The 27,461-nt window shown below is 52.8% G+C and overlaps 1 protein-coding gene across 1 annotated transcript in view; it reads left to right on the top strand.

The window, feature by feature from the left end:
- KRI1 (KRI1 homolog) overlaps positions 1-27,461 on the top strand; it is a 31,882-nt gene that overhangs the window by 2,866 nt on the left and 1,555 nt on the right. Inside the window, 18 exon segments of the mRNA XM_075346512.1 lie at positions 1,888-1,958; positions 2,390-2,495; positions 3,078-3,168; positions 3,324-3,378; positions 3,677-3,726; positions 4,083-4,176; positions 6,978-7,055; positions 13,777-13,928; positions 14,019-14,145; positions 14,279-14,335; positions 14,337-14,375; positions 14,841-15,011; positions 15,190-15,268; positions 15,587-15,684; positions 15,775-15,925; positions 16,344-16,474; positions 16,546-16,610; positions 17,759-17,854. Of these exon segments, the coding sequence (XP_075202627.1) occupies positions 1,888-1,958; positions 2,390-2,495; positions 3,078-3,168; positions 3,324-3,378; positions 3,677-3,726; positions 4,083-4,176; positions 6,978-7,055; positions 13,777-13,928; positions 14,019-14,145; positions 14,279-14,335; positions 14,337-14,375; positions 14,841-15,011; positions 15,190-15,268; positions 15,587-15,684; positions 15,775-15,925; positions 16,344-16,474; positions 16,546-16,610; positions 17,759-17,854 (1,711 nt within the window).

Here is a 27,461-nt window from a genome sequence, read left to right as displayed (position 1 = left end):
GCCCCCCTCACTACAGCGTGTATCATACCCAGGAGCCCCCCCCCTCACTACAGCGTGTATTATACCCAGGAGCCCCCCTCACTACAGCGTGTATCATACCCAGGAGCCCCCCCCTCACTACAGCGTGTATTATACCCAGGAGCCCCCCTCACTACAGCGTGTATCATACCCAGGAGCCCCCCTCACTACAGCGTGTATCATACCCAGGAGCCCCCCTCATAACAGCGTGTATTATACCCAGGAGCCCCCCTCATAACAGCGTGTATTATACCCAGGAGCCCCCCCTCGCACCAGCGTGTATCATACCCAGGAGCCCCCCTCTCTACAGCGTGTATTATACCCAGGAGCCCCCCTCACTACAGCGCGTATTATACCCAAGAGCCCCCCTCATAACAGCGTGTATTATACCCAGGAGCCCCCCTCACTACAGCGTGTATCATACCCAGGAGCCCCCCTAACTACAGCGTGTATCATACCCAGGAGCCCCCCTCACTACAGCGTGTATCATACCCAGGAGCCCCCCTCATAACAGCGTGTATTATACCCAGGAGCCCCCCTCACTACAGCGTGTATTATACCCGGGAGCCCCCCTCACTACAGCGTGTATTGTACCCAGGAGCCCCCCTCATAACAGCGTGTATTGTACCCAGGAGCCCCCCTCGCACCAGCGTGTATCATACCCAGGAGCCCCCCTCACTACAGCGTGTATCATACCCAGGAGCCCCCCTCACTACAGCGTGTATTATACCCAGGAGCCCCCCTCACTACAGCGTGTATTATACCCAGAAGCCCCCCTCACTACAGCGTGTATCATACCCAGGAGCCCCCTCATAACAGCGTGTATCATACACGCTGTTATGAGGGGGGGCTCCTGGGTATGATACACGCTGTTGTGAGAGGGGGGGGCTCCTGGGTATAATACACGCTGTAGTGAGGGGGGCACCTGGGTATAATACACGCTGTTATGAGGGGGGGCTCCTGGGTATTATACCCAGGTGCCCCCCTCACTACAGCGTGTATTATACCCAGGAGCCCCCCCCTCTCACAACAGCGTGCATTATACCCAGGAGCCCCCCTCACTACAGCGTGTATCATACCCAGGAGCCCCCCTCACAACAGCGTGCATTATACCCAGGAGCCCCCCTCACTACAGCGTGTATTATACCCAGGAGCCCCCCCCCCTCACAACAGCGTGTATTATACCCGGGTGCCCCCCTCACAACAGCGTGTATCATACCCGGGAGCCCCCCCCCCTCTCACAACAGCGTGTATGATACCCAGGAGCCCCCCTCACAACAGTGTGTGTTGCTCCCAATTGTCCCACCATACAACACCATAAGCTGGTAGAAGACTCTCCCCCCCCCCCCCCCCCCCCCAACAGAGGAGCGTGAGCCGTTCCAGGGCACGAAAACATTCTTTAGACCCCCTATGTCCCCCCTTTCCCCACAGTACAGCACATGCTGTTCTCCTGCGACATCTCCCCCCTTTCATGCTTACTCCTCCCAGGTTTTGCCCCACAACAGTAGAAGCTGCCCATTTCCCCTGAAGTTTGTGGGCCCCCCAGTAAAGTCTCCATCAGGGCCCCCACTATTGGGAGTCTACAAGTCATGGTCTTTTCATATGGGCCGGAGGGTCCTCTTGGTCTCCAGCCCCTGCACCTCTTGCAGATCCCCCCCGCACTGAGCCTGATCATTCAGAGCTGCAGAGTAAACACATCTGGGGCAGCACACAGCTGATATTTTGTTACAATGTGTCAGTGAAGGTATAATGCACCCTCCGGAGATCGCCTGCTCTGGAGGGACGACTCCGTAGGGTTCAGCCTCAGCGGAAAATGAAGATTTCCATGTAGAGAGAGGTCACCGGATTATTTTCTGTCTCCTCGTGCAGTGAAGGACCGGTATGGAGACACACGAGCAGACGGCAGCGGCTCCTCCGACTCGGACAGTGAGGACGACCTGGTGAGTGCGGGGACGGCTATGTCCAGCTTAGTTTGCTAGTTTTAGAATGGAAACAATCAGTAAGCAGGTGAGCTGCTGTTGTGGTTTTTTTTTGTTAGTTATTAGATCCATCAGTAACAACTTGCTGATGGTTTCCTTTGCTATTTTAATGATGGTAACTGTAGGGTTAATTCTCTCCTGCTTTTTTTTTTTTAATCCTTTTATATTATGTGCACGGTCTGATCAATCATGGACAAACAAATGGACCCTTTAACTGATGGCCAGGGGTCAATTAGAGACAAGCCCCGCCTCCTGGACTCCTAGACATTTCCTACAGGAGTCAGGGCTGTGCTTCCCTCCATCAAGCTGAGCTCCATTTACATGTGAACTCCCCGACACCCGGGGTCACATTATCTACAGGGGGCTGTAATCGTGTCTCCTCTGTCCTGTAGGAGATCGACCCCCAACTGGACAAAGACTTTTATCGCACCCTGTCCCTCCTCAAGAAGAAAGATCCCATCATTTACAAGGAGGACGTTACCTTCTACAAAGAAGCTGGTAAGAACGGTGAGAAATGGCTGTATATAAGCAATGTATGACTGCACCAGCAGAATAGTGAGTGCAGCTCTGGAGTATAATACAGGATGTAACTCAGGATCAGTACAGGATACGTAATGTATGTACACAGTGACTGCACCAGCAAAATAGTGAGTGCAGCTCTGGAGTATAATACAGGAGGTAACTCAGGATCAGTAATGTAATGTATGTACACAGTGACTGCACCAGCAGAATAGTGAGTGCAGCTCTGGAGTATAATACAGGAGGTAACTCAGGATCAGTAATGTAATGTATGTACACAGTGACTGCACCAGCAGAATAGTGTGTGCTGCTCTGGAGTATAATACAGGAGGTAATTCAGGATCAGTAATGTATGTACACAGTGACTGCACCAGCAGAATAGTGAGTGCAGCTCTGGAGTATAATACAGGGGGTAACTCAGGATCAGTAATGTATGTACACAGTGACTGCACCAGCAGAATAGTGAGTGCAGCTCTGGAGTATAATACAGGTTGTGCTGGCGCTGTAGATATTGCAGCTTCCTTTCTTTCTGTGATCTGTGGGTGATTTTCTGCTTTTCAGATCCATCTGCTTCTAACCAGAGTAAATCTTCCAAGGAAAAGCCCATGTTCCTGAAGGACTATGAAAGGAAGGTCATCCTGGAGAAGGCTGGGTGAGGCTGGGTGAGGCTGGGTGAGGCTGGGTGAGGCGGGGTGAGGCTGGGTGAGGCTGGGTGAGGCTGGGTGAGGCGGGGTGAGGCGGGGTGGGCTCTGCTGACTCCAGGCTGCAGCTCGTTGATCAGTTTCTCATCATCTTCTTTTCTTGCAGTAAATACGAGGATGATGAGAGCTCAGATGAAGACGACCAGTTCTTACAGGATCAGGTAAAGAGTTGCCATGTCCTCAGCTTCCCTCTCACCGGAGACACAAGTGCTGGGCCGCGCAGTACAGGGGGCGCCGGGGACAGCGCAGAGTTACAGCACACAGCTGCTGAACACAGACTGCGCCACCGCTGTCCTCAGGCCGTGTGTGGTACTGCAGCTCAGCCACACTCGCTGTAGTCTGTGGGAAGGGGGCGCTGAGCTTTAGAAGAAAGCAGCCGTGTTACCTCACTCTGGACATCCTATAAATGAAGAACAATTGTAATTTACTTTGGGTCTAATGTAATATTTTACTTTCTAGAGAGCGCGATCCCCAACGTACATGGAGGAACAGAGACAGATCCGGGAGAGGTGAGCGGTGTATGGCGGACGTGGGAGGAGATGTGACATGGAGGATGCCCCTCCCACCATAGGGTGACAGGCGGCGGAGCCGTGTGATATGGAGTCTGCCCCTCCCACCACAGGGTGATAGGAAGGAGGAGCTTGGGGACGTGAAGTCAGCTCCACCCAACACAGGGTGACATGAGGGTGGAGCTATGCAACATGGAGTCTGCCCCTCCCACCACAGGGTGACCAGAGGGAGGTTCTATGTAATATGGAGTCGGCCCCTCCCACCACACGGTGACATTGGAGGGAGGAGCTATGTGACAGTTTAGCCCCTCCCACTACAGGGTGACCACATAACTGTTTATTTTCTGGTTCTTTAGTTTCCGTCAGTTTGTTGAGGACAGTGAGAACGATGAAGAGGATGAGACTGCCGCAAATCTGCTGACCAAACGCACCAAAACCAAGAGAGAACAGGTGGGTGTGTATGGCGGGGGCGGTGCTGTATGATAACCTGTGGGGGGCCAGTGTTGTATAATAAACTGTGGCGGGGGGGCGGTTCAGTATAATGAGCTGTGGTGGTGCTGTATGATGAGCTGTGGCGGGGATGGTGCTGTATGATGAGCTGTTGCGGGGGCGGTGCTGTATAATGAGCTGTTGCGGGGGCGGTGCTGTATAATGAGCTGTTGCGGGGGCGGTGCTGTATGATGAGCTGTTGCGGGGGCTGTGCTGTATGATAAGCTGTGGCGGGGGGCGGTGCTGTATAATGAGCTGGGGCGGGGGCGGTGCTGTATAATCTGTGACGGGGGTGGTGCTGTATAATGAGCTGTGGCGGGGGGGTGGTGCTGTATAATAAGCTGTGGCGGGGGGGCGGTGCTGTATATTGAGCTGTGGCGGGGGGGCGGTGCTGTATATTGAGCTGTGGCGGGGGGGCGGTGCTGTATATTGAGCTGTGGCGGGGGGGCGGTGCTGTATATTGAGCTGTGGCGGGGGGGCGGTGCTGTATATTGAGCTGTGGCGGGGGGGCGGTGCTGTATATTGAGCTGTGGCGGGGGGGCGGTGCTGTATATTGAGCTGTGGCGGGGGGGCGGTGCTGTATATTGAGCTGTGGCGGGGGGGCGGTGCTGTATATTGAGCTGTGGCGGGGGGGCGGTGCTGTATATTGAGCTGTGGCGGGGGGGGGCGGTGCTGTATATTGAGCTGTGGCGGGGGGCGGTGCTGTATATTGAGCTGTGGCGGGGGGGGCGGTGCTGTATATTGAGCTGTGGCGGGGGGGGCGGTGCTGTATATTGAGCTGTGGCGGGGGGGGCGGTGCTGTATATTGAGCTGTGGCGGGGGGGCGGTGCTGTATATTGAGCTGTGGCGGGGGGGGGCGGTGCTGTATATGAGCTGTGGCGGGGGGGGGAGGGGGTGCTGTATATTGAGCTGTGGCGGGGGGGGGCGGTGCTGTATAATGAGCTGTGGCGGGGGGGGAGGGGGTGCTGTATATTGAGCTGTGGCGGGGTGGCGGTGCTGTATATTGAGCTGTGGCGGGGGCGGTGCTGTATATTGAGCTGTGGCGGGGGGGCGGTGCTGTATATTGAGCTGTGGCGGGGGGCGGTGCTGTATATTGAGCTGTGGCGGGGGGGGCGGTGCTGTATATTGAGCTGTGGCGGGGGGGCGGTGCTGTATATTGAGCTGTGGCGGGGGGGGCGGTGCTGTATATTGAGCTGTGGCGGGGGGGCGGTGCTGTATATTGAGCTGTGGCGGGGGGGCGGTGCTGTATATTGAGCTGTGGCGGGGGGGCGGTGCTGTATATTGAGCTGTGGCGGGGGGGGCGGTGCTGTATATTGAGCTGTGGCGGGGGGGCGGTGCTGTATATTGAGCTGTGGCGGGGGGGGCGGTGCTGTATAATGAGCTGTGGCGGGGGGGGGGAGGGGGGTGCTGTATATTGAGCTGTGGCGGGGGGGGGCGGTGCTGTATAATGAGCTGTGGCGGGGGGGGGAGGGGGGTGCTGTATATTGAGCTGTGGCGGGGGGCGGTGCTGTATATTGAGCTGTGGCGGGGGGCGGTGCTGTATATTGAGCTGTGGCGGGGGGGCGGTGCTGTATATTGAGCTGTGGCGGGGGGGGCGGTGCTGTATATTGAGCTGTGGCGGGGGGGGGCGGTGCTGTATATTGAGCTGTGGCGGGGGGGCGGTGCTGTATATTGAGCTGTGGCGGGGGGGGGCGGTGCTGTATATTGAGCTGTGGCGGGGGGGCGGTGCTGTATATTGAGCTGTGGCGGGGGGGGCGGTGCTGTATATTGAGCTGTGGCGGGGGGGGCGGTGCTGTATATTGAGCTGTGGCGGGGGGGCGGTGCTGTATATTGAGCTGTGGCGGGGGGGGGCGGTGCTGTATAATGAGCTGTGGCGGGGGGGGGGAGGGAGGGTGCTGTATATTGAGCTGTGGCGGGGGGGGGGCGGTGCTGTATAATGAGCTGTGGCGGGGGGGGGGAGGGGGGTGCTGTATATTGAGCTGTGGCGGGGGGCGGTGCTGTATATTGAGCTGTGGCGGGGGGCGGTGCTGTATATTGAGCTGTGGCGGGGGGGCGGTGCTGTATATTGAGCTGTGGCGGGGGGGGCGGTGCTGTATATTGAGCTGTGGCGGGGGGGCGGTGCTGTATATTGAGCTGTGGCGGGGGGGGCGGTGCTGTATATTGAGCTGTGGCGGGGGGGGCGGTGCTGTATATTGAGCTGTGGCGGGGGGGCGGTGCTGTATAATGAGCTGGGGCGGGGGGGCGGTGCTGTATAATGAGCTGGGGCGGGGGGGCGGTGCTGTATAATGAGCTGGGGCGGGGGGGCGGTGCTGTATAAGGAGCTGGGGCGGTGGGCGGTGCTGTATAAGGAGCTGGGGCGGTGCTGTATAATGAGCTGGGGCGGGGGGCGGTGCTGTATAATGAGCTGGGGCGGGGCTGTATAATGAGCTGGGGCGGGGGGCGGTGCTGTATAATGAGCTGGGGCGGGGCTGTATAATGAGCTGGGGCGGGGGGCGGGGCTGTATGAGCGTGACCCACAGCTCAGGCTGTATGAGGGCGCAGGAGGTCACATTACAAAGAACTGGACTATGGAGCTCGAGCGCCTGCAATTTTCTTTTTATCCACTAGAGAGCAGTAGAATGATGTATTAATGTTGCTGTCTGTTTAAATCCGTTTTCTCCTACCTGTGGCACTGCCCAGGCCTAAGGCATGCTGGGAATTGTAGTTCTGCAGTATTTCTGGAGGTAGTTATTCACATAACAGTTTTTCTGATCGCTTCACAGGACCAGGAGGATGAAGAATACATTGCTTGGCTCCGAGGACAAAAGAACATAGAAAATTTAGATGATGTGAAGGAAATGGTGAGTAACAAATCTGCCTGGGCCGCACATAAAACCACGAGAGTAATGGATTAGTTTACCTGGTATTACATTGGTAATTGTATCCCTCCTGTAAGTTATAGAATCAGATTTTCTTTTTCGCTCTATTGGGAGACCCAGACAATTGGGTGTATAGCTATGCCTCCGGAGGCCGCACAAAGTACTACACTTAAAAGTGTTAGGCCCCTCCCCTTCTGCCTATACACCCCCCGTGCTCCCACGGGCTGCTCAGTTTTTTGCTTTGTGCGAAGGAGGTCAGACACGCACAGCACAGCTCCACAGATTGGTCAGCAGCAGCTGCTGACTATGTCGGATGGAAGAAAAGTGGGCCCATATAGGGCCCCCAGCATGCTCCCTTCTCACCCCACTCTTGTCGGCGGTGTTTGTTAAGGTTGAGGTATCCATTGCGGGTACGGCGGCTGGAGCCCACATGCTGTTTTCCTTCCCCATCCCCCTCTGGGCTCTGGGTGAAGTGGGATCTTACCGGTCTCCAGGCACTGAGACCGCGCTTCATCCACAACTCCTGTGGAGCCTGATGGATAGGAGCCGAGTATCGTTCAGGGACATGGCCCTGCATCTTAAAGGTACTCTGTATCCCTGTGGGGACCGCGCACGGCATCACCTCAGCTTTGCTGGGTGTGCTAGTGCACCGGGGACCGCGGCGCTGACCGGGTCTATATGTGCCATTACACACTCAGCGTCGCTGAGTGTGTTTATATGTAAGGGCTACCGCACACTGCGGCGCGGCTGGGACTTGTAGTTCGCCGGGGACTTTCACGCCGGCCGCGCTTTTACGGCGGCCGCGTTTATTACTAGAGTCCCCGGCTTCCTTGCGGCCTAGTTTACTTTTCTCCCGCCCTCAGCCCTGACAGGCAGGGGAAGGGCGGGACGCTGCACGGAGCGAGCAGCTCTGAGGGCTGGAGTATGATTTACATACTCCACCCCCCTCACTGTGCACGGTGTGAGCACCAGTTCGCGCTCTTTCTCGGCCACGCCCACAGCTCCCTCATCTCGTCAGGACGCCGCAGCCATTCCTGTCAGCTCCACCGACGCTGCAGAAGAGGGACAAGTCCTGGGAGACCCAGACACGGTCTCTGGTGGCCTCACAACCGCTTTAGGCGGCTGGTAAGCAGCACCTGTTGGTGCTAGCCCCATGGTGCTGTAGTGTATTGGTACATTATTTGTGTATCATATATACTTTACACTGTATGAGCACAGTGCATTCTGGCTATATACCCTTTTGTGTAACTCAAGGAAAACTATAGCATGGCGCCCACAAAAGGCAGGGGTGCCAAAACACAGGCTTATTATGCTGCCTGCGCCGCTTGTAAGACCCCACTACCGGCAGGTTCCACTGACCCTCATTGTGTGCAGTGTTCGACCCCTGTGCCACTTCTTCAGCCGGAGCCTATGCTAAGAGGGGCCCAGGGGGAGACACCTGTTGACACTGTCCAGGTGACGGGGACTGAGTTTGCTAAACTCTCTGAGACTATGGCTAAGATACTAGAAGCCTTGCAGTCCAGGCCGGTATCTCAGCAAAGGGACTCTGTTGAATCGTTGTTCCCGGGCCCACCTCAGCTGGACCAACAATGTCCTCCCGGGGTATCTCCTACATCCCAGTCTGAGGGTTCTGACTTAGACCCCAGCCCCAGATTGACTACGCGGGCTCGCTTAGAATTTCCCTCGACATCATATTGTTTAGGGTCTCAGCGGGGGGAATCTTTGGTTGATGATGCGGAGACAGCTGATCAGGATTCTGATCCTGAGGGCGCTCTCAATCTTAATACTCCAGACGGGGACGCCATAGTAAACGATCTTATTGCGTCCATCCATCAGTTGCTGGATATTTCTCCCTCAGCCCCTCCGGCGGAGGAGTCAGCTTCTCAGCAGGAGAAATTTAGTTTCAGGTTTCCCAAGCGGACACAGAGTATGTTTCTAGACCACTCTGATTTCAGAGAGGCAATCCAGAATCACCATGCTTGTCCGGATAAGCGTTTCTCTAAGCGCCTTAAGGATACACGTTATCCTTTTCCCCCGGAAGTGGTTGAAGGTTGGACTCAATGTCCCAAAGTGGATCCTCCAATCTCCAGACTGGCGGCTAGATCCATACTTGCAGTGGAAGATGGGGCCTCGCTCAAAGATGCCACTGACAGGCAGATGGAGCTCTGGTGGAAATCCATCTATGAAGCTATCGGAGCTTCTTTTGCCCCAGCATTCGCAGCCGTATGGGCGCTGCAAGCTATCTCAGCAGGTCAAGCGCAAATTGAAGTAGCCACTTGCACGGCCGCGCCACAAGTGGCATCCATTACCACCCAGACCTCGGCAATTGCGTCTTACGCTATTAATGCTGTCCTGGACTCTGCGAGCCGTACGGCGGTGGCGACCGCCAATTCGGTGGTACTCCGCAGGGCCTTGTGGCTACGGGAATGGAAGGCAGATTCTGCTTCCAAAAAGCGCTTTACCAGTTTGCCAATTTCTGGCGACAGGCTGTTTGGCGAGCGTCTGGATGAAATCATCAAACAATCCAAGGGAAAGGATACATCCTTACCCCAGCCCAAACAGAACATTCCCCAACAGAGGAGAGGGCAGGCGAGGTTTCGGTCCTTTCGGGGCGCGGGCAGGTCCCAATTCTCCTCGTCCAAAAGGTCTCAGAAAGAACAAAGGAACTCTGATGCATGGCGGTCTAAGTCACGTCCTTAAAAGGCCACCGGAGGCGCCGCTAACAAAGCGGCTTCCTCATGACTTTCGACCTCCTCTAGTAGCATCCTCGGTCGGTGGCAGGCTCTCCCGCTTTTGCGACGCCTGGCTGCCACAAATAAAAGACCGCTGGGTGAGAGACATTCTGTCTCACGGTTACAAGATAGAGTTCATCTCTCGTCCCCCGACTCGATTCTTCAGGTCTTCTCCGCCTCCCGAGAGAGCCGAGGCTCTTCTGCAGGCGCTGGGCACTCTGAAGGCAGAAGGAGTGGTGGTCCCTGTTCCTCTTCATCAACAGGGCCACGGTTTTTACTCCAACTTGTTTGTGGTCCCAAAGAAGGACGGGTCTTTCCGTCCTGTCCTAGACCTGAAACTTCTCAACAAACACGTAAAGACCAGACGGTTCCGGATGGAATCCCTTCGCTCCGTCATCGCCTCAATGTCCCAAGGAGATTTCCTTGCATCGATCGATATCAAAGATGCTTATCTCCACGTTCCGATTGCCCCAGAGCACCAGCGCTTCTTGCGCTTCGCCATAGGAAACGAACACCTGCAGTTCGTGGCACTGCCATTCGGCCTGGCAACAGCCCCACGGGTTTTCACCAAGGTTATGGCTACTGTAGTAGCGGTCCTCCATTCTCAGAGTCACTCGGTGATCCCGTACTTGGACGATCTGTTGATCAAGGCACCCTCTCAAGAGGCATGCCAACACAGCCTCGACGCTACCCTGGAGACTCTCCAGAGTTTCGGGTGGATCATCAATTTTCCAAAGTCAAATCTGACACCGGCCCAATCGCTCACATACCTTGGCATGGAGTTTCATACCCTCTCAGCGATAGTGAAGCTTCCGCTGATCAAGCAGCGGTCACTACAGACAGGGGTACAATCTCTCCTTCAAGGCCAGTCACACCCCTTGAGGCGCCTCATGCACTTCCTGGGGAAGATGGTGGCAGCAATGGAGGCAGTCCCTTTCGCGCAGTTTCACCTGCGTCCTCTTCAATGGGACATCCTACGCAAATGGGACAGGAAGCCGACGTCCCTCGACAGGACCGTCTCCCTCTCTCAGGCGACCAAAGCTTCCCTTCGGTGGTGGCTTCTTCCCACTTCATTATCGAAGGGGAAATCCTTCCTACCCCCATCCTGGGAAGTAGTCACGACGGACGCAAGTCTGTCAGGGTGGGGAGCGGTTTTTCTCCACCACAGGACTCAGGGTACGTGGTCCCGGCAAGAGTCCTCGCTTCAGATCAATGTTCTGGAAATTCGGGCAGTGTATCTTGCCCTGAAAGCGTTCCAGCAGTGGCTGGAAGGCAAGCAGATCCGAATTCAGTCGGACAATTCCACAGCGGTGGCATACATCAACCACCAAGGCGGCACACGCAGTCGACAAGCCTTCCAGGAAGTCCGGCGGATTTTGATGTGGGTGGAAGCCACGGCCTCCACCATATCCGCAGTTCACATCCCAGGCGTGGAAAACTGGGAAGCAGATTATCTCAGTCGCCAGGGCATGGACGCAGGGGAATGGTCCCTTCACCCGGACGTGTTTCAGGAGATCTGTTGCCGCTGGGGGGTGCCGGACGTCGACCTCATGGCGTCCCGGCACAACTACAAGGTACCAACGTTCATGGCACGGTCTCAAGATCCCAGAGCTCTGGCGGCAGACGCCTTAGTTCAGGATTGGTCGCAGTTTCAGCTCCCTTATGTGTTTCCTCCGCTGGCACTGTTGCCCAGAGTGTTACGCAAGATCAGGGCCGACTGCCGCCGCGCCATCCTCGTCGCTCCAGACTGGCCGAGGAGGTCGTGGTACCCGGATCTGTGGCATCTCACGGTCGGCCAACCGTGGGCACTACCAGACCGACCAGACTTGCTGTCTCAAGGGCCGTTTTTCCATCTGAATTCTGCGGCCCTCAACCTGACTGTGTGGCCATTGAGTCCTGGATCCTAGCGTCTTCAGGATTATCTCAAGAGGTCATTGCCACTATGAGACAGGCTAGGAAACCAACGTCCGCCAAGATTTATCACAGGACGTGGAAAATTTTCCTGTCGTGGTGCTCTGCTCAGGGTTTTTCTCCCTGGCCATTCGCATTACCTACTTTTCTGTCCTTCCTTCAATCTGGACTGGAAAAGGGTTTGTCGCTCGGTTCCCTTAAGGGACAAGTTTCAGCGCTCTCTGTGTTTTTCCAGAAGCGCCTAGCTAGACTTCCACAGGTACGCACGTTCCTGCAGGGAGTTTGTCACATCGTTCCACCTTACAAGCGGCCGTTAGAACCCTGGGATCTGAACAGGGTGCTGATGGTTCTTCAGAAACCACCATTCGAGCCAATGAGAGATATCTCCCTCTCACGCCTTTCGCAGAAAGTGGTTTTTCTAGTAGCAGTCACAGCAGTCACTTCTCTTCGGAGAGTGTCTGAGCTAGCAGCGTTGTCGTGCAAAGCCCCTTTTCTGGTTTTTCACCAGGACAAGGTGGTTCTACGTCCGGTTCCGGAATTTCTCCCTAAGGTGGTATCCCCCTTTCATCTCAATCAGGATATTTCCTTACCCTCTTTTTATCCTCATCCAGTTCACCAATGTGAAAAGGATTTGCACTTGTTAGATCTGGTGAGAGCACTCAGACTCTACATTTCTCGTACGGCGCCCCTGCGCCGCTCGGATGCTCTCTTTGTCCTTGTCGGTGGCCAGCGTAAAGGGTCACAGGCTTCCAAATCAACCCTGGCTCGGTGGATCAAGGAGCCAATTATCGAAGCTTACCGTTCGGCTGGGCTTCCGGTTCCCTCAGGGCTGAAGGCCCATTCTACCAGAGCCGTGGGAGCGTCCTGGGCTTTGAGGCACCAGGCTGCGGCTCAACAGGTGTGTCAGGCGGCTACCTGGTCGAGCCTGCACACTTTCACGAAGCACTATCAGGTGCATACCTATGCTGCGGCGGATGCCAGCCTAGGTAGACGAGTCCTTCAGGCGGCGGTTGCCCACCTGTAGGAAAGGGCCGTTTTACGGCTCTCTTACGAGGTATTATTTTACCCACCCAGGGACTGCTTTTGGACGTCCCAATTGTCTGGGTCTCCCAATAGAGCGAAAAAGAAGAAGGGAATTTTGTTTACTTACCGTAAATTCCTTTTCTTCTAGCTCTAATTGGGAGACCCAGCACCCGCCCCTGTTTTTTTGTGTACACATGTTGTTCATGTTGAATGGTTTCAGTTCTCCGAGTTTCCTTCGGATTGAAGTTACTTTAAACCAGTTTATAATTATTTTTCCTCTTTCTTGCTTTTGCACCAAAACTGAGCAGCCCGTGGGAGCACGGGGGGTGTATATGCAGAAGGGGAGGGGCCTAACACTTTTAAGTGTAGTACTTTGTGCGGCCTCCGGAGGCATAGCCTATACACCCAATTGTCTGGGTCTCCCAATTAGAGCTAGAAGAAAAGGAATTTACGGTAAGTAAACAAAATTCCCTTCTTTACTTTTTAAGCTATTGATATCTGTTATCAATCATTTAAAGAGGACCTGTCAGTAGTTCAAAAGTGGCCAGTTTTTGCTCTGATTTTATTCCCGTTAATCCCCTGAGTGTACCGGTATTTTATTTTCCAGAATCCGCCATACAGTTCCGGAGATATGGGCGTTTTTATTTAGTTTTCATTTTCATGCTCTGTACAAAAGGGGCGTGGCCCACAACATTCTTTAGGCTGACACGCATAATTATCCTTTGAGCCACGCCCCTTCAGTAAATATAAATGTCCATATCTCTGGAACCATATGGCGGATTTTGAAAAAACAAAAACCGGAAAACTCGGAAAAGCGGCGGGAATTAAATAAGAGGAAAAAGCGTCCGCTTTAAACTTGTAGACAGATCCCCTTTAAGTGTTCGGGGGAATGACTAGATGGTTGTAGTAGGAGGTAGGACGGTTTCTCTTGTGACTTTGGTTGTATTTGGAGACAGCTGGCACATTTACTATGTTACATTACCCATAGTGCAGTGCAGGGGGATAGACACTGATCCGATGGGTTTTTTTTTGTATAGAATCATCTAAAGGAATACTGGAGTAATCCTACTCTGGACGAAGGGGAGAAGTTCCTGAGAGATTATATACTGAACAAGGAATACAAGGATGAAGAGTCTGAGAAGGAGGAGGAGGAAGAAGATGAGGAGGAGGAGGAGGAGAAGAAGGAATGGTGAGACGTGTCATTTCGAAATGTAATTATTAGAGATATTGGCCTGTGATGTTAATAATAGCTCCATCGTGCTCTTATCTCTCCCTTCAGCCCCCCAGCACTGGACGAGGGGCTGCACATCTCGGACTCTGAGGACGAGGGTGAACTTTTCTTAAAGAAACAGGAAGATTTTGAGAGAAAATACAACTTCAGATATGAGGAACCCGACTCTGATCTGGTGAGTTCAGGGACATAATTGTGGGATCTGTGAATCCTCCGCATGGAGCGAGGTCCAGAACATGGAAATCACCATCACATTGTTTGATCCATGTTTCGTCATGTACTGACCGGCTAATGTATTCTGTATTCAGATTAAGAGTTTCCCCAGAACTATCGCACAGTCAGTGAGAAGGAAAGACGATCGGAGGGAAGAGGAAACGGGAGGAGATAAAGGAGAGGAAGAAGAAGGTGAGCGCCGGCAAACAGAAAGGAGCAGCTATATTCAATGCAATTACTATAATACTGCCCCCTATGTACAAGAATATAACTACTATAATACTGCCCCCTATGTACAAGAATATAACTACTATAATACTGCTCCTATGTTCAAGAATATAACTACTATAATACTGCTCCCTATGTATAATATAACTACTATAATACTGCCCCTATGTACAAGAATATAACTGCTATAATACTGCCCCCTATGTACAAGAATATAACTACTATAATACTGCCCCCTATGTACAAGAATAGAACTACTATAATACTGCCCCTATGTACAAGAATATAACTACTATAATACTGCCCCCTATGTACAAGAATATAACTACTATAATACTGCCCCCTATGTACAAGAATATAACTGCTAAGATGACTATGCACAGGTAGCGCTTTCTTCTGCAGTGTTATGACGCTCCGTTGTAATTGTAGGGAAAAGAGAAAATACAAGAAGAACTAAAACAGTTGAAGAATCTGAAGCGTAAGGAGCTGCAGGGGCGGCTGCAGAGGTTACGGGAGCTGTCTGCGGATCAGCATTTTGCAGTGACGGAGGAGGACTTGATGGACGACTTTGACCCAGTAAAGCATGATGAGATTATGCAGGTGAGTTCTGTCCTATGTATCTGCCTCTGTGTATGTAGGACTTGAAACCAAAGGAGCTTACAATCTAGATTTGCCACCAACATGCTTCTACGCTTGGTGGAAAGGCTGGGGTTGCTGTGGGATCCGCTGTCACTACGTAGCTGCTCTTGAGTCATCTTTGAACCCTTTTTCTTGGCAGAAATGTTTTGGTGATGATTACTATGGGATAGAAGAGTCCCAGAAGCCACAGTTTGAGGAGGAGGAGGATGAACTGGAAGGTGAATATTTGTTTACTAAAGCATCTCTGGTCCAAATACTTAAAGGGGTTTTCTCCCTAACACAGTTCATTTTAATCAACAGATGCAGTCACTGTGTACATACATTACACTACATTACAGATCCTGAGTTACCTCCTGTATTATACTCCAGAGCTGCACTCACTATTCTGCTGGTGCAGTCACTATGTACATACATTACTGATCCTGAGTTACCTCCTGTATTATACTCCAGAGCTGCACTCACTATTCTGCTGCTTATCCGGATTTGTGGTTCTGTACACCTTTAACCTCTATATTCTTGTTTTTTTTCCCCCTCAGAGGACTGGAATTGGGATAAATGGACCGGAGCAGAAGAGGAAGAGACCGGTGACCATATGGAGATTTCTGCACCTCATTGTGACGACCCTAACTTTGTGGTAAGCTCCTATTTTTGGGCTATTACGGATGACCCCCCCCCCCCGGTCACCGCTGTCCAGGTGTCACTGTAGACCTCCGCTTGCTTTCAGATGGATGCAGAATATGACCCTCGGGCGGCTCCTGGTCCGTCTCGTAAAGAAAGGAAAAAAATGAGACTTGAGCAGGAGAAGAATGTGAAGAAGAGGAAGAAGTCCAGGTTTGCAGAAGCCGTGAGCCGACAGAAGCCAGTGTTCAACCCAGGTGAGTGCTAACAAGTATGTGCAGGTGAATGCAGTCTTTTGTTCTCCTTTTATCAGCCACAATAGTGGAAGGATGAGTAACGTTCTGCTGGGAATAACACTTCCATCACCAACATGGGGCCTGTACATCGTTACTGGAAGCGGCGGGGGCCGGCCTGTGCATCGTTACTGGAAGCGGCGGGGGGCCGGCCTGTGCATCGTTACTGGAAGCGGGGGGGAGGGGGCGGCCTTTGCTTCGTTACTGGAAGCGGGGGGCGGCCTTTGCTTCGTTACTGGAAGCTGTTTAAGCTGTTTAAGCTGACACAAAGTAGTGGATAACCCCATTTAAGGATCTTAAATGGGGTTGTCCACTACCCCCCCCATACCCCCCCATGTAGTCGCTCTGGGATGACTTTCCCCCATTTTTGTATTCCGTATAGATGATAAAAGCTTCCAGGAGTACGTGGAGGAATATTACAAGTTGGATTACGAGGATATCGTGGACGATCTTCCGTGCAGATTCAAGTATCGGCCGGTGGTGGCCTGCGACTTTGGGCTGACCACGGAGGAGGTACGGGGGCACGGTTCGGCTCATGTGTACGTAGATGTATGAAGACTCCTGATGGAGATTTCTTCCTGCAGATCTTGGGAGCAGATGACAGCGATTTGAACAGATGGTGTTCACTAAGGAAAACCTGCATGTACCGGTGAGTGTGGGACCTGCGGGACCGAGGGGTTTTGGGACCTGCGGGACCGAGGGGTTGTGGGACCTGCGGGACCGAGGGGTTTTGGGACCTGCGGGACCGAGGGGTTTTGGGACCTGCAGGACCGAGGGGTTGTGGGGGTTGCGGGACCGAGGGGTTGTGGGACCTGCGGGACCGAGGGGTTGCGGGACCGAGGGGTTGTGGGACCTGCGGGACCGAGGGGTTGCGGGACCGAGGGGGTTGCGGGACCGAGGGGGTTGCGGGACCGAGGGGGTTGCGGGACCGAGGGGGTTGCCGGGACCGAGGGGGTTGCGGGACCGAGGGGGTTGCGGGACCGAGGGGTTGCGGGACCGAGGGGTTGCGGGACCGAGGGGTTGCGGGACCGAGGGGTTGCGGGACCTGCGGGACCGCGGGACCTGCGGGACCGCGGGGTTGCGGGACCGCGGGGTTGCGGGACCGCGGGGTTGCGGGACCGCGGGGTTGCGGGACCGAGGGGTTGCGGGACCGAGGGGTTGCGGGACCGAGGGGTTGCGGGACCTGAGGGACCTGCGGGACCTGAGGGACCTGCGGGACCTGCGGGACCTGAGGGACCTGCGGGACCTGCGGGACCGAGGGGTTGCGGGACCGAGGGGTTGCGGGACCTGCGGGACGGGACGAGGGGTTGCGGGACCTGCGGGACCGAGGGGTTGCGGGACCTGCGGGACCGAGGGGTTGCGGGACCTGCGGGACCGAGGGGTTGCGGGACCTGCGGGACCGAGGGGTTGCGGGACCGAGGGGTTGCGGGACCGAGGGGTTGCGGGACCGAGGGGTTGCGGGACCGAGGGGGTTGCGGGACCGAGGGGTTGCGGGACCGAGGGGTTGCGGGACCGAGGGGTTGCGGGACCGAGGGGTTGCGGGACCTGCGGGACCGAGGGGTTGCGGGACCTGCGGGACCGAGGGGTTGCGGGACCTGCGGGACCGAGGGGTTGCGGGACCTGCGGGACCGAGGGGTTGCGGGACCTGCGGGACCGAGGGGTTGCGGGACCTGCGGGACCGAAAGGTGAGGGGCACTGATGGGGCAGGCTGAATGGCCGAGTGAGGAATTAACTCTCGGATACTGAGCTTTGGTTGCCGATGTCAAATGTGGTAAAGAAATGACATCTGTCTTACAGATCAGACAAGGAGGACATATCCGATCAAAGTATCTACAGCCAAAAAGGACAAAACACCTGGAAAAAACAGCAAATCCTGAAGTCTCTGTCCCACAGGTGAGCGCCTCCACTCTTACTGCTCCCAAATCCTCGGCTTAAAGGGATTTTCCACTATGAACTTCCCCTGATATTTAGAAGGGCCTCTCTGACAATCGGGGTAAATTCAAACAACCATTCCGTGTTTGCGGTCCACAAAAAATCGGATCCGTTTTTGCGGATTGCAAAAAAAAAAAAAATGGAAGGAGGGTTTGTGCCATAAATGTACCCAGGATCTATTACGTACAGTCAAAATCTAGACCGAGATAGCTGGATAGATAAGAAAGAAACATATATAATGTCCCACTCCACAGCATTCTGTAAGCTTGCACCCTTTGGTGCCTTTCATGGGTCCATTTGGCACTAAAGGGTGTTTAGCGTCCTTTTAGCTCCAAATTAAATATTATACCCCAAAAAACTATGTGGGGGTCCTCCCTATTTGTAGCCAGCTAAGGTGAAGCAGATAGCTGCAGGCCACGGCTGGCAGCTTCACCTTAGCGCTGGTGATCCAATTTGGGGTGGGTTGTGGGGGGGGGGGGGGAGAGAAAAGAGTCCTCGTTTTTTTGTTTCAAATTATTTATTTAATCTGAAATAACAGCGTGGGGTGCCCGCTGTCTTGGATTAAGACAGAGGGTACTCCACACTGTTATTTCAAATTAAATAATTTAAAACAAAAAATGTGGAACCCCCCCCCTCCCCCTCCCAAATTCGATCAGCACCGAAGGTAAAGCAGACAACTGTGGTGTGTATTCTCAGGCTGGGGCGGCCCATGGTTGTTGGACTCTCCCCAGCCTAAAAATAGCAGGTCACAGACACCCCATAAATGGCGTATCCATTAGACGTGCCAATGTTGGTGCTTTGCCTCTGCTCCTCCCGTTGCCCTGGTGCGGTGGCAAACTGGGTAATAAATGGGGTTGATGTCAACTTTGAATTGCCAGCTGGCATCAAGCCCTGGTATTAGTCATGGGTTGGCGTTTATCAGACACCACCCATCCACCCCATTACTAATCCAGTCGCTGAACAAAGAAAAATAAATTTTATTTGGACAAATACCCCCCCAACTACATCTCTCATTCACAAATTTATATTGCATTTTTTTTTAAAAAAATGTTTGATGTAATCCATAGCGATGTCCCACGACTATTCCCAAATGCAAACCTGAAAGACATAAAAAGAGTAAAATTATTAAAGAAATAAAGACCATGAAACCCTCATTCACTAATTTGTTCCCCTCCAACATCCCTAATCTGAGTCTGGCGTAATCCAATAAGGGGCTCCCATGACGATCCATACTCATTGTCCCAGTCAGTGAAGAACAGAACATTCCACATTAGCTGGGAGATCAAATGTCATGAAGCCTGCCCAGGTCACCGCAGAGGCTCACACAGCAGTGTGTGAGCAGCTGCGGGGATGACAGGCGCCGACGTCATGAGGCTAGCTGGCTACATTACCTGTGGCGATGATCTCTGCTGAATTCGTAACTGATTTTCATGACTGCTGCATTGTTACATCAGGTTTTGGGGGCGGCCTGCGGCTGTGATGAGCAGTAACAGTGGGCTCCTGTGATACTTGATGTGAGAACTTAGTGACGAGCGCTGACGCCGCGGTAATGGAGCTTGTGTTGGCTGAGCAGGGCAGTGGGACATTATATATACAGAAGCCACGTGGAAGTGCTTCCCTTTTTTTGTGGACCTATTGACTTTTATTGGTCCATGGTCAGCAATTTTCAGAAAAGAATGGATCTAACACAGATGGCGCACAAAAGCACCTCCGTGTACACGTAGTAAAAGATGGTCTTGTCAGTTGGTCTGAAAAAAAAACGGAATGGACCTGGAAGAACTGGACGGTCGTGTGAATGAGCACTAACCTAGCCTAACAGTGGGATCTCCAGGGATCAGACACTGTTACATCCTGCGGAGGTAAAGCATGTTATAGGGAGAATGAATGAGCTGGGCTGCCTCTACGCAGAGCAGGTGCCGGCTGTGCAATACAGCCAGCACCTGCCTCCAACTGCAGCCGCTCTGCTCGCGGTGATGTGATCCTGGGGGGAGGGGGGAAAGAATCATGGCCTATTATGGCAGCAACAGTCCTGTTTAAGACCCTCCCCCTTCATTTGGGCAATGTTGGTGTTTCTGTACAGCAGTGCCTCATAGATTGTCATTTGTACTACCCACTGCAACACTTCACAATCGCAGTGTATAGAATACTGTCTCCTAGAAAGAATGAAAATATATATATATAATTTTTTTTTTTTTTTAATAACTTTGAATCCCCCCTTCCTTTTCCCATACAAAATAAAAAAAAAATACATATTCTGTAGCAGAGTTCCTATAAGTCCAATCAAAATGTAAGCTGAGGTGAGCTGTGACCTCACTTATTGTGAATGGTGGATTCTTGTCTTATCTACTGTATATGAAGGTGTTATCAGTCATTGTACAGAAGGAGGAGGTGAGCTGTGACATCACCGATTGTGAATGGTGCATCCTGTTATCTATTGTATATAGAGGTGTTCAGTCATTGTATAGGAGGAGGAGGTGAGCTGTGATATCTGAATGGTGGATTAGTTGTATAAAGAGATGTCACCTTTCATTGTAATTCTACCTCTGATAAGGAAACTGCTGAAAGGACAGAAGCCTCAGTGTGAAATCTCTAAACTTACTAATTTAAGATTGTGATATAAAAGTCAATTTTATTTACTTTTAATACATACAGTGCTGGCCAAAAGTATTGGCACCCCTGCAATTCTGTCAGATAATACTCAGTTTCTTCTTGAAAATGATTGCAATCACAAATTCTTTGGTATTATTATCTTCATTTATTTTGCTTGCAATGAAAAAACACAAAAGAGAATGAAACAAAAATCAAATCATTGATCATTTCACACAAAACTCCAAAAATGGGCCAGACAAAAGTATTGGCACCCTTAGCCTAATACTTGGTTGCACAACCTTTAGCCAAAATAACTGCGAACAACCGCTTCCGGTAACCATCAATGAGTTTCTTACAATGCTCTGCTGGAATTTTAGACCATTCTTCTTTGGCAAACTGCTCCAGGTCCCTGAGATTTGAAGGGGCCTTCTCCAAACTGCCATTGTGAGATCGCTCCACAGGTGTTCTATGGGGTTCAGGTCTGGACTCATTGCTGGCCACTATAGTAGTCTCCAGTGCTTTCTCTCAAACCATTTTCTAGTGCTTTTTGAAGTGTGTTTTGGGTCATTGTCCTGCTGGAAGACCCATGACCTCTGAGGGAGACCCAGCTTTCTCACACTGGGCCCTACATTATGCTGCAAAATTTGTTGCTAGTCTTCAGACTTCATAATGCCATGCACACGGTCAAGCAGTCCAGTGCCAGAGGCAGCAAAGCAACCCCAAAACATCAGGGAACCTCCGCCATGTTTGACTGTAGGGACCGTGTTCTTTTCTTTGAATGCCTTTTTTTTTTTTTTTTTCCTTTCCTGTAAACTCTATGTTGATGGCTTTTCCCAAAAAGCTCTACTTGTGTCTCATCTGACCAGAGAACATTCTTCCAAAACGTTTTAGGCTTTCTCAGGAAAGTTTTGGCAAACTCTAGCCTGGCTCTTATGTCTCGGGGTAAGGAGTGGGGTCTTCCTGGGTATCCTACCATACAGTCCCTTTTCATTCAGACGCCGACGGATAGTACGGGTTGACACTGTTGTACCCTCGGACTGCAGGGCAACTGGAACTTGTTTGGATGTTAGTCGAGGTTCTTTATCCACCATCCGCACAATCTTGCGTTGAAATCTCTCGTCAATTTTTCTTTTCCTTCCACATCTAGGGAGGTTAGCCACAGTGCCATGGGCTTTACACTTCTTGATGACACTGCGCACCGTAGACACAGGAACTTTCAGGTCTTTGGAGATGGACTTGTAGCCTTGAGATTGCTCATGCTTCCTCACAATTTGGATTCTCAAGTCCTCAGACAGTTCTTTGGTCTTCTTTCTTTTCTCCATGCTCAATGTGGTGCACACAAGGACACAGGACAGAGGTTGTGTCAACTTTAATCCATGTCACCTGCTGCAAGTGTGATTTAGTTATTGCCAGCACCTGTTAGGTGCCACAGGTAAGTTACAGGGGCTGTTAATTACACACATTAGAGACGCATCACAGGATTTTTCAAACAGTGCCAATACTTTTGTCCACCCCCTTTTTTATGTTTGGTGTGGAATTATATCCAATTTGGATTTTCTTTGTCGCTCCATTGGGAGACCCAGACAATTGGGTGTATAGCTACTGCCTCCAGAGGCCACACAAAGTATTACACTCAAAAGTGTAAACCCCTCCCCTCTGCTATACACCCTCCCGTGCATCACGGGCTCCTCAGTTTTTATGCTTTGTGCGAAGGAGGCTGACATCCACGCATAGCTCCACATCTTAGTCAGCAGCAGCTGCTGACTAGGTCGGATGGAAGAAAAGAGGGCCCATAACAGGGCCCCCGGCATGCTCCCTTCTCACCCCACTCTTGTCGGCGGTGTTGTTAAGGTTGAGGTACCCATTGCGGGTACATAGGCAGGAGCCACATGCTGTTTTCCTTCCCCATCCCTTGATGGGCTCTGGGTGAAGTGGGATCCTAATCGGTCTCCAGGCACTGGGACCGTGCTCCCTCCGCAGCCCCTGGGGAATTTGCTGGACAGGAGCCGGGTATCATCAGGGACATGGCCCTGCTACTGTGAGGTACTCTGTGTCCCCGTGGGGACCGCGCATGGAGCGCTTGTGCCATACACACTGCAGCACTGCTGGGTGTGTTAGTGCGCCGGGGACTACCGCGCCGGCCATGCTTATTTGCCGGCCGCGCTTATAACTTTAGTCCCCGGCTTTTGCGGCCTAGTTTCGCTTATTCCCGCCCACAGGCCTGCCAGTCAGGGGAAGGGCGGGACGCTGCACAGGACGGCAGCACTGAGGGCTGGAGCATACTCTGTATCCTCCTCCCCCCTCACTCAGCACAGTGGGGCACTAGATTCCCGCACTTTCTAGGGCACGCCCACGGCCCCCTCCTCCCCACAGAACGCCGGCAGCCATTACTGTCAGCACTTCTGACGCTGGAGAGGAGAGACAACATCAGGGGGGCCCGGGCACGGATTCTGGTGATCACACAACCGCTGTGAGCGGTCGGTAAGCAGCACCTGAGGTGCTGGCCCCACTGAGTGCCGAAGTGTAATATATATATATATATATATATATATATATATATATATATATATATATATATATATATATATATATATATATATATATATATATATATATATATATATATATATATATATATATATATATATATATATATATATATATATATATATATATATATAATATATATTGTTGTATGGTCGCACTGTTGATTTTTGACTACTCCTAGAGAAGCATTACAGTCCAGCCCCGGGCACTGTTCAATTATTATACCACCCCCGGACCTGCCAGTCAGGAGGAAGGGCGGGACAGTCGGGCTGACGCCGACAGTGAGGGCCGGAGCACACTTCGCTGTCCTCCGCCCCCCTCACTAATCACGCTACGGAACTGATCCCCTCAAGGACTCAGTGTCCCCTTGGGGACGGTGCAGAGAGCAGCTTCACCTCAGACTTGGCGACTACCGCGCCGACCGCGCCTGCTTGCCGGCCGCGGTCTGTAACTTTAGTTCCCGGCTTTTGCGGCCTAGCGCCTTAAACTCCCGTCCCTGGCCCTGCCAGTCAGGGGGAAGGGTGGGACGGTCAGTCGGAGGCTAGCAGTGACGGCTGGAGCACACTTGGCTGTCCTCCGCCTCCCTCACGTTTCGCTCAGGGCACCAGATTTCCGCACTTTTGGGGTTACGCCTACGGCTCCCCCCTCCACTGTACACGCCGACAGCCATGTTTTCAGCAGCACATACTGCTTCAGGGTCGGTACACCAGGGGGCTTCTCGATGCTGGGCCCCCTAGAGTGATGAACTGTATATGTGATACACTGTATATATGGCTATATAATGTTTGAATGCAGTTTCACTGGTTGAGCTTCGCCGGCGTTCCCTGTCCAGGCGGCAGGGACAGAGTTACAGCTTTGCTGAGAAACTCTCTGGGTCATTTTCACTATCCATGTCTCAGACTATGGACAAATGGTCGGCTAAGAGACTAGGAGTTTGCAGTCCAGACCGGCCCCTTACACAGGCCCCGGGCACTGCGGGATCGCCCCAGGCCTCCCTCGGTCGGCGACGAAGCGTGTTCCTGGGGTGGCCTCTAGTTATTACGTGGTAAACTCCAGCACGAACCGCAGTCCCAGTCCGGCTAAGCAGCCTTGCTTGGAATCGTCCCCGACTTCTAGGGTCTCAGCTTGAGGACCCTCTAGAGGATGGGGCGGAGGTCGCAACCCAGGACTCTGTCCGGACGTGGCTCTCAAGGCTTCACAGATTCTGTCCAGAAGCACACCTTCCCGGACAAGCGTTTTACTGAACGCCTTATAACACACGTTGTCCCTTCCCCTCTGACGTTGTTAAGGTTTCGGCTCAGTGTCATAAGGTGCCCGCCAGTCTCGGACTGGCGGCTAGATCAGTAGTAGCAGTGGCTGGCGGGTCCACGCTCAAGAATGCCACGGACAGACAGATAGAACTCCTAATGGGATCCATCTATGAAGCCATAGGCGCGTCCGTTACCCCAGCCTTTGCAGGGGTGGGCACTCCAGGCTATCTCAGCTGCTCTGTCTCATATCAATGCGGTCATCCTGTGCTCCGCAATTAGCGTCTTTGACGTCTCAGGCGGTGGTATTTTCATCCTCCGCCGTGCACAGAGAACCTTTTCTGCATGGCGGTCCAGGTCAGGGGAGTGGTCCCCACATGTCCAAGACCGATGTAGGAGACATTCTGTCTTACGGTCACAGGATAGAGCTCAGTTCTCGTCCTCCGACTCGTTGCTTCACAGCATCTCCGTCCCCCGAGCGAGCCGATGCACGTTTCCAGTTGGGGAACACTCCGAAGGCAGGAGGAGTTGCGATCCTCGTTCCCCTTCAAGAACGTAGTCGTGGCTTTTTACTCCAGCTTGTTCGTGGTACCAGATAGGACGGATCACTCCGCCCCGTTCTGGACTTCACACGGCTCAACGGACTGAGAACCTGACGGTTCCGGATGGAATCTCTCCGCTTGCCATCACCTTTGATGGCCCAAGGAGGTTTCCTAACATCAATCGACATCAGGGATGCTTATTTCCACATGCCGATTGTACCAGAATATCAGCGCTTCCTGCGCTTCGCCATAGGGAGCGAACACCTTCAGTTCGTGGCACTAACTTTCGGCCTGGTGACAGCCCTACGGGCCTTCACCAAGGTCATGACAACGGTGGTAGCGGTCCTACTCTCTCAGGCAATCTGCTGGTCAAGGCCCCCTCTCGGATGGCATGCCAACACAGACTGAACATTGCTCTAGAGACTCTCCAGAGATTCGGGTGGTTCATCAATTTTTCCTAAAGTCAAAATTGACACCGGCCCAATCACTGCCATATCTCGGCATGGAGTTTTCATACTCTCTCAGCGATAGTGAAGCTTCCGCTGGACAAACAGCGTTCACTACAGACAGGGGTGCAATCGTTCCTTCGAGCCCAGTCACACCCTTGAGGCGCCTCATGCACTTCCTAGAAAAGTTGGTGGCAGCAATAGAGGCAGCTCCGTTTGCGCAGATTCATCTGCGCCCACTTTAATGGGACTTTCTCCGCAAATGGGACAGCAAATCGACGTCCCTCGACAAGAACGTTGCTCCTTCTCGGGCAGCCATGGCCTCCCTTCAGTGGTGGCTTCTTCCCACTCTTGTCGAAGGAAAAATCCTTCCTGCCCACATCCTGGGCTGTGGTCACGGCGGACGCGAGTCTGTCAGGGAGTCTTCCTCCACCACAGGGCTCAGGGTACATGGACTCAGCAGAGTCCTCCCTCCAGATCAATGTTCTGGAGATAAGGGCAGTGTTCTAGCCCTAATAGCGTTCCAGCCATGGCTGGAAGGCAGGCAGATCCGAATTCAGTCGGACAACGCCACGGCGGTGGCATACATCAACCACCAAGGCGGCACAAGCAGTCGGCAAGCCTTCCAGCAAGTCCGGCGGATTCTGCTGTGGGTGGAACCACAGCCTCCACCATCTCCGCAGTTCACATCCCGGGCGTAGAAAACTGGGAAGCAGACTTTCTCAGTCGCCAGGGCATGGACGCAGGGGAATGGTCTCTTTGACCGGACGTGTTTCAAGAGATTGTTGCCGCTGGGGGAGGCCGGACGTCGACCTATTGGCGTCCCGGCACAACAACAAGGTCCCGGCATGCAGGGCACGTTCTCAAGATCACAGAGCTCTGGCGGCAGACGCATTCTGAATTCTGCGGCCCTCAACCTGACTGCGTAGCCATTGAGTACTGGATCCTAGCGTCTTCAGGGTTATCTCAAGAGGTCATTGCCACTATGAGACAGGCCAAGAAACCAACGTCCGCCAAGATCTACCACAGAACGTGGAAGATCTTCTTATCCTGGTGCTCTGATCAGAGTTTTACTCTCTGGCCATTCGCCTTGCCCACTTTCTGTCCTTCCTTCAATCCGGAATGGAAAAGGGGTTGTCTCTCGGTTCCCTTAAGGGACAAGTTTCGGCGCTTTCTGTGTTTGTGTTTCAAAAGCGTCTAGCCAAACTCCCTCAGGTACGCACGTTCCTGCAGGGGGTTTGCCACATAGTCCCTCCTTACAAGCGTCGGCTAGAACCCTGGGATCGGAACAGGGTGATACCGGCTCTTCAGAATCCACCCTTCGAGCCAATGAGGGATATTCTCTTTCACGCCTTTCGCAGAGGGTGGTCTTCCTAGTGGCAGTCACGTCACGCCGCAGAGTGTCTGACATAGCAGCGCTGTCATGTAAAGTCCCCCTTCCTGGTGTTTCACCAGGACAAGCTGGTTCTGCGTTCGGTTCTGGAATTTCTCCCGAAGGTGGTATCCTCTGTTCATCTCAATCAGGATATCTTCTTACCTTCTTTTTGTCTCATCCGGTTCACCAACGTGAAAAGGATTTGCACGTGTTAGGTCTGGTGAGAGCACTCAGACTCTACATTTCTTGTACGGCGCCCCTGCGCCGCTCGGATGCGCTCTTGTCCTTGTCACTGACCAGCGTAAAGGGTCGCAAGCTCCCAAGTCAACTTGGCTCGGTGGATCAAGGAACCAATTCTTGAAGCCTACCGTTCTGCTGGGCTTCCGGTTCCTTCAAGGCTGAAGGCCCATTCTCCCAGAGCCGTGGGTGCGTCCTGGGCGTTGCTGCACCAGGCTACGGCTCAGCAGGTGTGTCAGGCGACTACCTGGTTGAGTCTGCACGCTTTCACGGAGCACTATCTAGTGCATACCTACGCTCGGCAGATGCCAGCTTAGGTAGGCGAGTCCTTCAGGCGGCGGTTGCCCACCTGTAGGAAGGGGCCGTTTTACAGCTCTATTACGAGGTATTCTTTTACCCACCCAGGGACTGCTTTTGGACGTCCCAATTGTCTGGGTCTCCCAATGGAGCGACAAAGAAGGGAATTTTGTTTACTTACCGTAAATTCCTTTTCTTCTAGCTCCAATTGGGAGACCCAGCACCCGCCCCTGTTTCCTTCGGGCTGTTTTTTTGTGTACACATGTTGTTCAGATTGAATTGTTCTTG

Source organism: Anomaloglossus baeobatrachus, chromosome 4 (genome assembly GCF_048569485.1).
Source record: "Anomaloglossus baeobatrachus isolate aAnoBae1 chromosome 4, aAnoBae1.hap1, whole genome shotgun sequence".
Taxonomy (NCBI): domain Eukaryota; kingdom Metazoa; phylum Chordata; class Amphibia; order Anura; family Aromobatidae; genus Anomaloglossus; species Anomaloglossus baeobatrachus.
This window is presented reverse-complemented; position numbering and strand designations above follow the sequence as displayed.